The 16929-nt window shown below is 40.6% G+C and overlaps 1 protein-coding gene across 6 annotated transcripts in view; it reads right to left on the reverse strand.

Moving 5' to 3' along the window:
• TPK1 (thiamin pyrophosphokinase 1) overlaps positions 1 to 16929 on the reverse strand; it is a 392426-nt gene that overhangs the window by 34235 nt on the left and 341262 nt on the right. The window contains exon 10 of one of the 6 annotated variants that reach the window (XM_055421432.2): positions 10725 to 10777. The exons of the other annotated variants lie outside the window; for them this stretch is intronic. Coding sequence (XP_055277407.1) covers positions 10764 to 10777 — 14 coding nt within the window. The 3' untranslated portion in view covers positions 10725 to 10763. The remainder of the gene's footprint in view (positions 1 to 10724; positions 10778 to 16929) is intronic. 6 annotated transcript variants of the gene reach the window in all.

The following is a 16929-nucleotide window of genomic DNA, read 5'->3' on the forward strand; positions in this document are numbered from 1 at the left end:
TATAGCACATGCTGGCAGGGCTCCTGGCTGGAATTAACGGTTATCTGCAAATGTAAAGCCTTGCTGCCATGAACAAAAAAACTTTTATGAAAATGAGGTGAGGAATGCTATTTTATAATTATGCGTAGAGCTGTTCTCAATTTGTAGAAGTTAGTCTGCCAATTTGACAAATTCCAGTAAAAACCAGAAATCCCTAATTGTTTACATCATGCAAAAGTACTTATCTTAAAAATATTAATTCTAAAGTTCACTCACTACTCAGAATCATGGAAGCCCAGGAGAGACCGGGCTTGTTTTGCTCTCCACTGTACTGCATAGTTAGTAGAGCACTGGGTCTGTCTAAGGTGGACTTATCATAAATATTTACTGAATGAATAAATGAATATTTATTGAATGAATAAATGAATATCTGAATAAAACAACCAACATAAAGACTGAGAATGACGTTGGTACCGATCCAGAATGACTGTTGACCAGGAATTGGGTGTCTGTTCTACAAACATCCACTCAGGTCCCAGGGTCGAGGTATCAGGTAATGCATTCAGAAAGCCAAGACACAGACCAACCCACACTCCTTTGGTATTGATCCATCCTGAGGATCTTTTACTGACTTCTTTTCCTAGAACTCAGCATTTCCTTACATGGTTATGATGACTGAGGCATGCCAACCCCAGGTGTTCCAGAACTTAATATCGCTTCTCGGCCACCTGAAAGGTGAGTCCAGAAGCACCAGGGGGGAAGAAGCATGGCCAGAGTCCTGTTCCCGTTATTTCCCTTTGAGTTCCTTTCCATCCTTTGAGTTCATGTCATGAAATACCACATATCCATGGACAAAACTTTGAGAAATGTGTTTCGGATAAACTAAGTGTTGTGTTAAGGTTTTCATTTTAGCACAACATTTATGTAGAAGTCGTGACTCTTCCTAGCTGGTATCAAGGTGTTTCCCTCACTAGTTGTAAAAAGCACTTTGTCTATGGCTCAGTGGTTTTACTACCGGAGGAAACATCCCATTAAATTTTCCCATCAGGCAGTAAGGAGAAGAAAGATTCATTATGTGGAGAGAGGCAAGGTAAAGGTTTATTATATAATCAATCAGTGGTAATACACGCTTGTTTCTCTTATCAGAGAAACTGTTCCTCACATGTCTTAAGGGAACAAGGGAATTTCTTTAACAGTAATCCTGAAAGTATGTATATTCTGATATAACATTAATCTTAACATTTATCATGCAATATGGTTATTCATCTCTAAGTTTAAATTCACCTTAAACTTTTGTTAAGCCCGAATAGCTAGTTTGAATAGTAAGTTTTCACAATAGGTTCATCATGGTTTTATACAGCTCCGTGGAGTCACTGATGGAGGGTTTGGGTTAATATTCTACATTATTTGAACTCTGTGAGTCTAGATTTGAAGAAGAAATCTGCAACATGCTTGATGATGGGAAGTTCTTAGATCAATGAAGACGAGAACATTGGACTGGAAATCAAGTCTCAGGTAGCTGAGACAGCCCTCATCCTGCCTGGGATCTCAGTTTCAGTCTCGCTAGGTGAGGTCCTAAGTCTCTACGTCCTGAAACACCAGGCCTGCTCTGCCACTTACACAGCCTAGATTCACCTTATGCAAGGCGGGAAGTGATGTGGTTTAAAAACAACAACAAAAAAAACTTTTCCTTTACAGTACAGCTTGAATTTCCATTAGTTCCTACAATGTATTCCTGTAGATTTCCTTATGCTTATACCATTACTGTTTTCTTATACTATTACTATTTTCCCTTCTGTCTCTTGAGTTCTATCTTCTCAGATGGTAAAACATCTGCCTGCAATGCACTAGACTCAGGTTCGATACCCGGTTTGGGAAGACCCCTAGAGAAGGGAATGGCAACCCACTTCCAGTACTCTGGCCTGGAAAATTCATGGACAGGGTAGCCTGGCAAGCTACAGTTCATGGGGTCACAAAGAGTCAGACACGACTGAGCAACTAACACACACACAAAGGAAAAATAGATTCTAAGCAGAAGGACCTTTTAAGTTTCAGAATGATAAAGTGGTGAGAGAATGTATACACAAATAGACAACGGAAAGACCACATGTAAAATAGAATCTCTGACCCACAACCTGCAAAAACTTGACCAGGAAACCAACCTCATATCTACAGTAACCAGCCTAGGAAGTCAGACTGCTACATCTATTAATAATCCAGGAAGCCAAACAATAATTTCACAATAACTGAACCCAAGTAGCTGAGACTTGATCAATAACTGACAAATTACCTAATTTTTGTCCCTGTTTTCAACTTTTAGACCAGCCAAAGAAATCCAAATATTGGAGGATGGAGGGGAATGAGAAGTGCTCACCACACTGAGAAGGTAACTTGAGATCAAAAAAATGAGGCAGGAAGCTCCATATAATTGATGGATCAGTGTAGTGTAGAGTGACTTAGAGGCTAACATTGGGCAGTCAACATTCAGAAGCATTCGAAGCTGCACTCTTTACCACCAAGGGGCCATTGGGACAATTTCATAGTTAGGGTCTAGGGGTATGTGCTTGGGAACAGGAAGCACATTTCTAGGTCAAGATTTATGAATGGGTCACTAGTCTTGTGGGCACTGGGAATATATCAGCAAAGGTTTATGTCATTGTCTAGAGACTAACAAAGCATACAGGCCATCTGGACTTAGTGACTGTTAAACAATATCTATTAACTACAAAGCCCTTGACAACAGACATGATTTATCACACAGTCCTAAGTAGGGTCAGTGGAAGGACAGGAGGAACTGTCCAGGCCCAAGATGGAGTCAGTTATGCTAACAGTTGTACCTCAAACCTGTTCCTCTAATCAATTACGTAGGAGGGTCCACTTCTAGCTAGCCTGGCCTGCAGCTTCTCCAGGCCAAGACACTACTCAGGATGACTTCAAGTCTTCCACTTCCCACTATAAAGCTTCCCTACTCCTCAGCCTGCCGTTGGGCCACTCTGCAAGTGACTATAAATTAGTAGTCTCTCCTGTTCTCATTTGGATGCCATTCAGTTATTTCCACAGTGAGACTAGAAACAGACAAAGAGAAAGCACTCAACTTCTGCTAGGTCCTCTCTTGAGGCCATCTTTCTTTCTTTTCTTGGTCAGCCATTTTTAATTGATAACTACTATTCAAAAACTTCCACATACTCAAAACCTCCTACACTCTACCTTGTATTGTTCACTCTGAGCATATGATTCTATTTCAACTTCTTAGGGAAACAAGTCCAAGAAGAACTGCCTCAGCATCTTCTCAGCATTCACTCCCAACAGCTACAGTTTCATTCAGTCAATTAATTTCTCCCTTCCCCTGGTCACCATAGAGAGGGAAGCATCTCTTCTGTCTGATGCTCTGGATCCCACTGTCTCCAACCGGCTCACAGCTTCGACCCCCCGACTGCCAAGCACCCTCTCATTTCTTCATGCTCTTCCATCTCCTCCCTTCTTACTCTGACCACCAAGATGAATTCAAGGCTCTGCCACCTGAGACTCTGTCACTCTTTCCCTGACTCCGACCCCTGGCAGCTCTCCACCCATCTCTCTTAAGCACGCCAGAGAACAGACACCGGGATTCCTTACCTGTTTTTCAATTTCCATTCATTTCACACCCAGATGTTACTTCACTGAAACTGTACAAGATCACCAATGACTTTCCCCCCAAAACAACATGTATTCTCAGTGCCTAGTACTGTGGCTGACCTGTGGAAGAAACTCATCTTCCTTGACTTCTTAACTTTAAAAATAGGTCTGCATGACTGAGCTGTGAACTGGCTTTAGCTGTAGCTGAATTAACTTACACAGTCCTTGTAACAAACAGATGAAGCAGGTGGTGTTATTGTTCTGGAAATTAGGGCTCACACAGAGATTAAATCTCTCTCACACCTGATCATCCCAAGATCCATCCTTGCCTTCTCCCTCTGAAATAACAACAGGAGCAGACAGAAAAAAATACCCTGAAAGAACAAGGTTTCTGCTCATTTCCTGGCACGTGAATAAGAGTTTAATATATGTTGAGTAATATTCTTCTTCTAGCACCCAAAACCATGGTATAACATGGAGTGTACTAATGCATTTTGACTAACTGAATGTGCCCAGAGAGGTCAGAACAGTGATGCTTAAATAATTATTTCTTCTGGGAGCTATGGCCTGCTGGGGCTTTAAAGGCAAGGAGGGCATTTTTCTTGGACCAGGAGGCCGCCAGAGGCCTTACCTAGTCACATTAGTCTTACAAAAGAATAGGAAAAAAACCTCATTTTTCCTTTCTCTGCAATATGCATCTACTCATTTCTAAAACAGCAAATTTGTGAATGGTGTTATTTGGTAATCACAGTCATCTTTTTGAGAAAAGGATTTATCTTTATCTCATTATGGCACATATGAGATTCTAGGTGTGAACCGAAGGGGAAAGAAGTTAAGTCTTCTTTTTTCCTATTGTTTACATGTATAATTATTGAAATTCATAAGATGTAACTTTGAAAATCTGCTACTATAGGAAAATAAAGTGTAATTAGAGTTGAATAAAACAAAAGGGGAAATGAGAGCATCGACTTTCTGATTTACTATCTTGCCTTCCCTCCCGCTGGAATCAATTTACAGTGGATAGGAAAGATCCAGACAGCAGGAGGAACAAGGGGTTGTTAACACAAATTATAAAGAAAGGAACTCCCTTCGAATTTCAGGAACTGAGCCAAGGGAGAAAATCAGAGTGGGAAACGGTATTTACACTGCACCATAACAGTACTCACGTCACTGTCTAAGCTCCTCAAAAATCCCTAATCAAATAAAGGCGTTAGCATTTATTGTCTTTCTACCTAAATATTGTTAAATGCTTAGGAAAAGCCCCAGAAGACAGTTACCAGTTTGCCAAGAGGTCCCAAGAAGAACTGCTTGCCAACTGCAAGATGTATTTCCTTAGTGTAAGAGCGAGGGAATATGACTGGATCCATGCTGTTACAGACACTGTGTTACTTTAACGATGCTGCCCTCACATAAAGAAAATTATACCAAGAAAAAGAGGCAGGAAGAAGCAAATATTCACTAGCTGCTGACATTAAACAAACGATAGCTTTCTGGCTCGAAATACAATACAGGCAAAAATCTGGGAAGAAATGTATAAATTATTTAGATAAGAGGCGTTTAACTCAAATGTGGAAGGGACAGGGAGGAAAAATCTTCAGATAAACTGCCCAAAGCAGGAAACCTGGGTGGATGTGATATCTTTTTGGAGCCAATGGAGGCCATGAGGGTATTCTGAAATTGTCATGAAAGCTAGCTGGGAGCAATCCCAATGGCTGGGGTGCTGTATACTAACAGAGAACAAACAGACAAACAAAACCCCTCCCAACAACAGGATTCTACATTTTATCATTGTTCTTTTCAATTGCTCAGTCGTATCCAACTCTCTGTGACCCCCATTGACTGCAGCACGCTAGACTCCTCTGTTTTCCCCTACCTCCTGAGGTTTGCTCAAATTCATGTCCCTTGAGTCAGTGATGCTCTAACCATCTCATCCTCTGCCATTAATAGTAAATATTACCATCTTATCATCATAACTGAGGATGGACTCATCACTGGAAAACGTTGAAAGGTTTCCTTTATTTAAGCGAATAATTTAAAAGATGGGGAAATAGAAAAGTAAATGATCTGAAAGATCATAAAACCAAAAAGTGCTTAAATTCAGTAACAGAAAGGGACTTCAAAGCTACATTTGAGCAAAGGGGAAAAACCAGTTGATCTCTACCTGGAGAAGACGGTGCAGCATCAGTGACTCAGCTCTCCTTGGGAAGAGGGTCTTGTGTGTCACACAGGAAACTGAGCTCAGGGCACTGGGACGGGTTCTGTCTGCTGCACTCAGATCACTGACAGGGATGGTTCAATCATGCTTCAGTAATGGGCTACTTTTCAGAGATTATCCTTTTACATATCGTCAAGATTAACAAGGTGACGTGTGGGCTAAAATAGGATTATATAGACAGATGGATTCAGATAGTGAGTACCTTCCCCAAAGAGGACTGATTGGAAGCTCTCTAGAAAAGCATTGAATAATGCAAGGTTCTGTCCTTGGAACTATACCTATTCAAGTCTGTATCATCATCTTGGAATAAAACCCGTAAGATTAGTCAGTGGATGACAAAATACTGAGAGAGGTAAACTAAAGAAAGAAGCAAGATTCACAATGATCCTGAAAGTTAAAGTTAGGAGCCAAAAGCAATGGGGAGAACTGTATACTTTAAAAGGGTGAATTTTATGGTATGCGATTATTTTTTGTTTTTTTTACAAGAGCTACTATGTAAACAAATGAACAAATAAAACCAATTACAGATGTTTAACTGGAAAATGTAAAGCTTCATATTTGAGTTAAAAAACAAAACAAAACATATATTCTGGATAGGAAAAGCTTAACTGGGGATAGTCTGTGTTTGAGTAGACACTGAGCTCACTTAATAGCCAACAGCATGGTCCACTGGAGTCTTAGCTTCCTGAGAACCAGACTTATCCCTGAATCCTCAGCACTTCCTGTCATGTGTGTATAGGATAGAAGCGTAATAAGTATTTGTTACACATGTTGCTTAAAAACAACCACAACAGCCAAAAACTAATGCAACTTTAAGTTGCTGCTGCTGCTGCTGCTAAGTCACTTTAGTCGTGTCCGACTCTGTGTGACCCCATAGACGGCAGCCCACCAGACTCCCCCGTCCCTGGGATTCTCCAGGCAAGAACACTGGAGTGGGTTGCCATTTCCTTACAAAAGCTTAAATGTAGGAGTTTCTTTCTGTGCGCATAATCGGTTATTTACCCCTATGGCGCCCTGATGGAGAAACATCACTTCCGAGAGTAAGCTCTCCTGCACCGGAGGAGGTCACCACTCTCTCAGTCAATTACAAGAGGCACCAAAGCAACAAAACAGAAGATAAACGAAGTTCATCTACTTAGATGGGGCTCTTGCCACAAGCCAGCGGAAGGAAACAACCTTCTGAGGTCTTTATTTGTGTACAAACTTTGAAGGGAACTGGCTGTTTTATCTTCCACAGTTATGGGGTGTTTCTGGGCCCAGACTCCCCAGACAAGGCATATTTCTTGGGGGCCTCAGGAATTAACATTGGTAAGAGACTGTATTTCTATTATTGGTCATACAAGAGACCCAGAAATGAGCAATTACCATCTCTAGCCTTTAATTTCCCTAAGTTGTAGGCTCTTCTAGAAGGGCGTTAAAAATAATCACAAAATAATGCAAACCCACAGCCAAGCAAACAGCTCTACATCACTTTCCAAGCCCTAATTCTCTAATTTTTCCATTTTTGAAGCTTTTCAGCCAGAAGAGCTTTAATGGGAGACAGAGGTGAATTCTACGTGAGGTGCACCAAGCCTCTATCACCTTGGTGTCACTCTCAGAAACATTCTAGCTGAACAAGTGGGTTCATAGTGTGTGGCCATATGCACTTGTTTTCGATTATCTTGACAAGTCCAGTTAGTCAGTCCAACCAAATCAGCTCACAAAAGGAGTCTTATGAGTCAAAACAGGGATTCCAATCAGGTTGGGTTTCATAGACCACGGTTTGTACTGGCCTGAGACTCATGGAAGACAGTCTTAATTATGTAGTCCTGAAGATACGAACTATTTAGTCCAAGTATGGTTTGAGATTGAAAAACAAAGCAAAGGAAGTTAATACCAATTTGTAGTAGGTGAGGCTGAAGAAAGCAATAAGGGATGAATCTTGAATAACTCTAAATGAATTCATGTAAGAAAGTGAATGTATCCTTAAATTCTTTAAAATGACTGTTTATACAAAGAATTCAAATGACCCACTGTTTATCCTGCTATGCAAATCCTTTCTCTTTCAGTTCAGTTCAGTAGCTCACTCGTGACCAACTCTTTGCGACTCCATGAATCACAGCATGCCAGGCCTCCCTGTCCATCACCAACTCCCAGAGTTCACTCAAACTCATGTCCATCGAGTCGGTGATGCCATCCAGCCATCTCATTCTCTGTCATCCCCTTCTCCTCCCGCCCCCAATCCCTCCCAGCATCAGAGTCTTTTCCAATGAGTCAACTCTTCGCATGACGTGGCCAAAGTATTGGAGTTTCAACTTTAGCATCAGTCCTTCCAATGAACACCCAGGATTGATCTCTTTTAGAATGGACTGGTTGGATCTCCTTGCAGGCCAAGGGACTCTCAAGAGTCTTCTCCAACACCATAGTTCAAAAGCAGCAATTCTTCGGCGCTCAGCTTTCTTCACAGTCCAACTCTCACATCCATACATGACCACTGGAAAAACCATAGCCTTGACTAGACGGACCTTTGTTGGCAAAGTAACGTCTCTGCTTTTTAATATGCTGTCTAGGTTTGTCATAACTTTCCTTCCAAGGAACAAGCATCCTTAAATTTCATGGCTGCAATCACCATCTGCAGTGATTTTGGAGCCCCCAAAAACAAAGTCTGACACTGTTTCCACTGTTTCCCCATCTATTTCCCATGAAGTGATGGGACCAGATGCCATGATCTTTGTTTTCTGAATGTTGACTGTATAATAAAAAAGATTTGATGAATAACCACATGCTCCAAAGTAGTGATATTGAATTCAAATAATCATTAAGCATACCACTTTCAAATGTAATAATAAGTATTAAAGTTACAAAGTCCTTTATCCTGGCCAGTCTTCAAGACTTATTTGAGATGAGAACGCAGACTTTTAATTATTATGCATGATACATTCTTCATGTATCTGCCTTTGAATTTGAAAACTGGTTTGAAAGTTTAGGGTCTAAGTCTCTATATATATCTGAGTATACCATATTTAATATCCACAATATGTTCCCTGCCTCTGGCTGCTCTCTTTCCCTAAAACCTACTACTCATCTTAAAGCAATTAAAATGTACAATGCACCGCTCACTCTGCTTTCTTTGAAAAATGTGTGTCTTTGTAGTAGAGCCTGAAGTCCGGCAGGTTGATTCCCCCAGTTCCATTCTTCTTTCTCAAGATTGCTTTGGCTATTTGAGGTTTTTTGTATTTCCATACAAATTGTGCAATTATTTGTTCTAGCTCTGTGAAAAATACCGTTGGTAGCTTGATAGGGATTGCATTGAACTTATAAATTACTTTGGGTAATATATTCATTTTCACAATATTTATTCTTCCAATCCATGAACACGGTATATTTCTCCATCTATTAGTGTCCTCTCTGATTTCTTTCACCAATGTTTTATAGTTTTCTATATATAGGTCTTTTGTTTCTTTAGGTAGATATATTCCTAAGTATTTTATTCTTTTCGTTGCAATGGTGAATGGAATTGTTTCCTTAATTTCTCTATTTTCTCATTATTAGTGTATAGGAATGCAAGGGATTTCTGTGTGTTGATTTTATATCCTGCAACTTTACTATATTCATTGATTAGCTCTAGTAATTTTCTGGTAGAGTCTTTAGGGTTTTCTGTGTAGAGGATCATGTCATCTGCAAACAGTGAGAGTTTTACTTCTTTTCCAATTTGGATTCCTTTTATGTCTTTTTCTGCTCTGATTGCTATGGCCAAAACTTCCAAAACTATGTTGAATAGTAGTGGTGAGAGTGGGCACCCTTGTCTTGTTCCTGACTTTAGGGGAAACACTTTCAAGTTTTCACCATTGAGGATAATGTTTGCTGTGGGTTTTTCATATATAGCTTTTATTATGTTGAGGAATGTTCCTTCTATTCCCACCTTCTGGAGGGTTTTGATCATAAATGGATGTTGAATTCTGTCAAAGGCTTTCTCTGCATCTATTGAGATAATCATATGGTCTTTATTTTTCAATTTGTTAACAAATTTCAATTTGAAATGAATCTGACGTGGTTGGGGGCTCCCCACCTCAACACTCTGTGGATTCAAGAGGCCGTTCCTTCTGGAAGTGTATAAATTAGCCTGGGATAGAACCTGCACGCTGAATTTACTAATTAAGAAATGAGAAACCAGAACTATAAAGGTGGCATAGAAATACAAGAAACCATTCTTAAGTAATCTTTTAAAACTTTGAACAGAGTTACAGATTTTACCATTTGTGATAAACTGGTATATATAATTTAACCAGAACCAGAAGAAAATTAGTATTGTGTGAATTCTGAAGCACTTTCAACATGTTGTAGGAATAATGTGGACTTTCCTGAGGTTTACACATTCATAAGTAAATGGTCCGTGTCTCGTGCCTTTGTTGGTTTTCTGTGAGCTGCAGTTTCTGAGAAGTGAGCAGCTCTCATTCCTGTAACTCCTGTAATTCAGTCACTCGTGTGCCTCTTTCATGAGGATTCAGTGCGGCTGTGGTGCTGTTATCCCTCTGATAAAAGTATAACATAGAGAAGGATATTGAGGCCCATATCAAGAAGGAATTTGACAAGAAGTACAACCCCACCTGGCACTGCATCGTGGGGAGGAACTTCAGTAGTTATGTGACACATGAAACCAAACACTTCATCTACTTCTACCTGGGCCAAGTGGCCATTCTCCTGTTCAAATCTGGTTAAAAGCATGGACTGTGCCACACACCCAGTGATCCATCCAAAAACAAGGATGCAGACTAAATTCCAAATACCAGAGACTGCAGTCTTCAGCCTTGCCTAAGGAAACACCTCCATCTTTGAACCTTCATTGTGTTTTGTACAGGGCATTCTCTGTACTAGTTTGTGGTTATAAACCAATTAGTAAAACCGCTTACATTTGTATTTATTTTCTATTCCATACCTCTATGCCCCATGTTTTTTCTCTTCAAAATCCATTCCTTTAAATAAATAAATCTGTTGGAGAAAAAAAAAAAGAAAAATGTGTGTCTTGGCTGTTGGGACATAGGGAGAAGAGATGGGCCCCTAACAGCCCTGTAAGCCTGTCCCCATTTCAGTAGTATTCCACGACAAACACTCAAATGTCACCACTAATATTTATGCTTCTGCAAAGTGACATTTTCTTTCAAGAGACAGGATTGATGGGCCTAGAAAGAACCGGATCAAACAAGAGTTGAATTCTAGACTATTAAGCAATAGAAAACCAGTGCATAAATTTTTACAAGGAATGACTGGATGAAAGCAGTATTTTAGGAATAGTTGGCAAATATAGGAAGAGAAAATACAATAACTGGAATAGGATACTTTTGCATTTAGCTTACTATATGCTGTTACTAATCCTTTGTAAGCAAAAATCAGGCTTTAGATTATTACTCCCACAGCACTGAACTATTTACGTTGATTGATATAGTCAACTGCCCATGTGAGAAAATGATGCCTTGAGAATGTCCAGCTAGCGTTAATGATGGTCAATCTGGGATCTCATGATTAGCAAAGCAATGATTTCAGTCCTTGTGGCCAAGGCAGCTTCATTCACACATTTCTCCAACAAATATGCTCAAGTTCCTATTGCTGTTATGGAGGAGGAAATGGCAGCCCACTCCAGTACTCTTACTGGGAAAATCCCACGTGGTTGCAAAGAGTCAGACATGACAGAGCATGCACACATACATACATCTACAGCTATGAAGTGAACATTGGCCTTTTTTTTTTAAGGTGTAAAAACAGTAAAGATGTTCCTATAACTTGATCGCTTTTTGAATAGAAGAATTAGGGGATGAAGATGTGACTTTTGATGTATGCTGTTGCTGCTGCTAAGTCGCTTCAGTTGTGTCCGACTCTATGCGACCCCATAGACAGCAGCCCACCAGGCTCCCCCATCCCTGAAATTCTCTAGGCAAGAACACTGGAGTGGGTTGCCATTTCCTTCTCCAATGCATGAAAGTGAAAAGTGAAAGTGAAGTCGCTCAGTCGTGTCCGACTCTTAGCGACCCCAGTCTCCTCCATCCACGGGATCTTCCAGGCAAGAGTACTGAAGTGGGGTGCCATTGCCTTCTCTGTTTGATGTATGAGTTGTGTAAAAACTAGAGGGTTTTTTTTTCTCTCCCAAATATTTCACTGGAAGATTTTATAAGCTGATTTAGATTATCTTACTGCCTATACCAGAGACTTTCTTGGGTACAAAATGTGGTTCAGAGTTGCAAGACTCTTCATCCAGAGCAGAGGCTGCCCCTTGACTCAGGTGTGGCCATGTGACTTTTAGCCAATGATACGTGAACAGAGAGGACAGTGCACCAAGTCAGAACGTGGGTCCTGGGAGGCTTGGCATGTTTCTGTTTGCTATCTTGAGTGTCTGGCACTGAGCTGAGAAGAATGTGCTGCACTAAGTCCAGAGAGAGATGTCAGGAGCATGGTCATCCAGATGCCGCGCCGATTTATTTTAAGAGGCAGAGCAGTGACACAGCAGGTGCTGTGAAACAAGTCGTTTTAGATTAGCCAAATCCTACCTGAGCTGTAGCTGCATGAGCAATGCGAGAGGCTATAGTTTTAAGTCACTGAGTTTTGAGTATGCAACATAGCATCTTTCTTTGGGCCAGCAGCTTATAGCTGAAGTGGCCAAAAATAGATTATTAGAATCAAAGTTTTCAGGCTCTTTATTCTAGTGTGGGTTTCATCTGTCATTCTCCCCGCCCCGTTACACTAGTTATGTCACTTACAAATAGAGCTTCAACTATGCACTTTTGGTGCCTTTTATTAGCAACTTGTAGTTCTCAGTTTAACTGCCTTGGCTTCCCTTTGCCTTTCATACTTTTTGTTAGTATGTATATATTTCCCTATATTTTGGAATCCTTTTTTTCCATCTGTGGGTCATTTTTTTTTTTTTTCTTAGACACCTAAACTCATTCAAATAAAGATCTCTTTAACATTTCTTTCCTCCTTAAGATCTCTGTTGATTTTGGGGAGGGTCAAAGGAACCATTAATGATAATCTGTACCCTAATTCTTACTTTTGTTGAATGGTACCCAAACCAGGTTATGACAATTTAGAAAATACCTCTAGAACTTGCTGTGTGTGTGTGTTTTTTTTCTTGTAATAGAAGCTTATACATCAGAATGTGTGAATGAAAATGCAAAGTTAGAAACAGATCCCTTGAAGTGTTTGGACACTCTGACAGCTGCAATTTTTCAACATAAATTACTGTACTTAGCTGCAAAGCCTCTGTCACAGGGAGACAGGACACTTCCAAAATTGCCTGCTGCCCTCTTTAGTAATAACCTGAGTTTTCACTATCTAGATGTCCCATGATAAAAGACACCTCAGTGCACACAGATGGAAGAATTCAGACTTCACGTATATCCTTCAGAGGATGCACATGCTGCTCTATTTGTCTTCCCTCCTTGTCTAGATGTGGCACATGATTATTCAGGCAAGGAGATGTGGGCAGGGGAGGAAGCTTAGCAGTAAACAGGTGAGCCTGTCCACTCTCTCGCTTTCCTTTTAATCAAAGGAAAGACTTGACAGAATTCACCGGTAGCCTCTTACTGGTGCCTTCCGACAGCATTAGGGAGGGGGAACTCTTTTTTTTCTAGCATCACACCAACAAATTTATTTTAAAATGCGCAACACTTAACATGTGCTCCTCGAGGCATTATCATTTCTGAAACAGTATGGCTAAGTGTCTTTAAACTACTTGAGAGATTTTTAAGGACTAATTTTTCTCATTTTTTAAAAAAAGTATCAATCTTCCTTTTAGAGATATTTGATAGTCCCTCATTTGTGTCCGACTCTTGTGACCCCATGGACTGTAGCCCACCAGGCTCCTCTCTCCAGGAATTTTCCAGGCAAGAGTACAAATGCAAAGTTTCGTATGCATGCATGCTCAGTCGCTAAGTTGTTTGTCTGACTCTTTGCCACCTCACGGACTCTACTGCCAGGCTCCTCTAGCCATGGAATTTCCCAGGCAAGAATACTGGAGTGGGTTGCTGTTTTTCTCCAAGGGATCTTCCCTACGCAGAGATCAAACTCACATCTCCTGCATTGGCAGGCGGATTCTTTACCGCTGAGCCACGGGAAGTCAGATGTTTTTTGCGTATTAATAGGAGTCTAGTTTTGGGGATGTACTAATAGTTGAATTCCGGTGACCTTTCAAATAAAGCAGGATGGGCTCATATCTTGTCCTCGATCCATGTAAGTCAGAAGCCCAGTGTCTCTCCCTGCACCAAGCTGTCCCTGAAGAAGTAAGTACCTGCCCACATGACCACTTGTAGGAAGCCAGTTTGAAGACTGCTATCTATGCTGGTTTAGTGATTATAAAACAGGATCATGAAGAATAAATAATTTCCATATTTACCACACTTTCTGCCACAACCCAAATAGGCTTGTAGAGACAAGACCAAAGATATTTACAGTCAATTTATTTCAGATATGGGCAACGTCATGAGCTGTCAATAGATGTCCTGCAGTCCCCAGCTTCAGCAGCAGGTCAGCAGTAGGGTCATCTGTGATCCAGGAAGGGTACCTGCCCAGAGATGCCCACCTCCTAACACCCAGAACCTATGAATACATGTTACCTACTGAATGTGGTTTTAAGGTTGCAGCTGGAATTAGATTTTCTAACTTGGTGCCTTTGAAATACGGATTGTCCAGGGTGAGTCCAGTGTAATCAAAAGGCCCCATAAACAGGGGAAGGTGAGACAGAGTCAGAGATGACAGTGATGAAATGTGAGAAAGACTTGGTCCAACACTGCTGGCTTGAAGATGGAGGAAGAGAGCCAAAAGCCGAGGGAATGTGGGAGCTTCTAGAAGCTGGAAAGAGCAAAGGGATTCTTCCCTGGAGCCTCTAGAGAGAGACATTGGTTAGCCAAAATCTTTATGCTAGCCTGGTGAGATCCACCTCACGCTTCTGAACTACAGTGATAAACCTGTGTTATTTTCAACTGCTGCATCTGTGGCAATTTTGTCACAGCAGCCAAAGGGAACAAATATTCCATCTCATTAATGAGACAGGTTCAGGTGGTGGTGGTTTAGTCCCTCATTTGTGTCCGACTCTTGTGACCCCATGGACTGTAGCCCACCAGGCTCCTCTCTCCAGGAATTTTCCAGGCAAGAGTACTGGAGTGGGTTGCCATTCCCTTCTCTAGCAGATCTTCCAGACCCAGGGATCGAACCCAGGTCTCCTGCATTGCAGGCAGATTCTTTACCAACGGAGCCACAAGTGAGACAGGTTACTACCTAAATTATGACTAAAAGCTATCCAGACTACGCATAACTGAGAGACAACAAGAATTTAAAATGTAAGATAGCAATCTTATTTCAATGCAAATAGCTTTATAAAAGAAAAGAAAAAAGAAAACTGGACTTCATCAAAATTTAAAACTTTTGTGGATCAAAGGGCAGTATCAACAACATGAAAAGACCACTCAGAGAAAAATAAAATATTTCCAAATCACGTATCAGATAAGGGCAGTATGCAGAGTATAGAAAGAACTCTTACAACTCAACAATAAAAAGAGAACACAGTTTTTAAAAACACAAAGATTATGAATAGGCAGTTCTCCAAAGAAGATATACAACTGGTTTAAAGCATATGAAAAGATGTTCATCATCATTAATCATTAAATAAATTAAAATCAAAACCCAAATACCATCTGAGACATAGAGAACAGACTTGGGAGTTGCCAGGGAAGAGAGTGGGTGGGGAAGGATGGAATGGGAGTTTGAGATTAGTATATGCAAACTATTATATATAGAATGGATAAACAACAAGATCCTACCGTATACCACATGGAACTATATTGAATAGCCTGTGATAAATAAATTACAATATAATAAAAGTGTATGAAAAAGGATATAAGTATATATAGTACATATTTACTGTACAGTAGAAAGTAACAGCACTGTAAGTCAACTATACTTAAAAAAAAAAAACCACTAGGAAGTCAAGAAACACCTGGGGTAACAGGCAAATTTGGCCTTGGAGCACGGAATGAAGCAGGGCAAAGGCTAATAGAGTTCTGCCAAGAGAATGCACTGGTCATAGCAAACACCCTCTTCCAACAACACAAGAGAAGACTCTACACATGGACATTACCAGATGGTCAACATCGAAATCGGACTGATTATATCCTTTGCAGCCAAAGATGGAGAAGCTCTATACAGTTAGCAAAAACAAGACTTGGAGCTGACTGTGACTCAGATCATGAGCTCCTTATTGCCGAATTCAGACTTAAATTGAAGAAAGTGGGGAAAACCACTAGACCATTCAGGTACGACCTAAATCAAATCCCTTATGATTATACAGTGGAAGTTGAAATAGATTTAAGGGACTAGCTCTGATAGACAGAGTGCCTGATGAACTATGCATGGAGGTTTCTGACACTGTACAGGAGACAGGGAGCAAGACCATCCCCAAGAAAAAGAAATGCAGAAAAGGAAAATGGCTGTCTGAGGAAGGCTTACAAACAGCTGTGAAAAGAAGAGAAGCGAAAAGCAAAGGAGAAAAAGAAAGATATACTCATTTGAATGCAGAGTTCCAAAGAATAGCAAGGAGAGATAAGAAAGCCTTCCTCAGCAATCAATGCAAAGAAATGGAAAACAACAGAACGGGAAAGACAAGAGATCTCTTCAAGAAAATTGGAGATACCAAGGGAACATTTCATGCAAAAATGGGCTCAATACAGGACAGAAATGGTATGGACCTAACAGAAGCAGAAGATATTAAGAAGAGGTGGCAAGAATACACAGAAGCACTTACAAAAAAGATCTTCACGACGCAGATAATCATGATGGTATGATCACTCACCTACAGCCAGACATCCTGGAATGTAAAGTCAAGTGGGCCTTAGGAACCATCACTATAAACGAAGCTAGTGGAGCTGATGGAATTTCAGTTGAGCTATTTCAAATCCTGAAAGATGATGCTGTCAAAGTGCTGCACTCAATATGTCAGCAAATTTGGAAAACTCAGCAGTGGCCACAGGACTGGAAAAGGTCAGTTTTCATTCCAATCCCAAAGAAAGGCAATGACAAAGAATGCTCAAACTACTGCACAATTGCATTCATCTCACATGCTAGTAAATAATGCTCAAAATTCTCCAGGCCAGGCTTCA

Source organism: Moschus berezovskii, chromosome 3, assembly GCF_049115385.1.
Source record: "Moschus berezovskii isolate FMDL1 chromosome 3, NW_MosBer_1.0, whole genome shotgun sequence".
NCBI lineage: Eukaryota > Metazoa > Chordata > Mammalia > Artiodactyla > Moschidae > Moschus > Moschus berezovskii.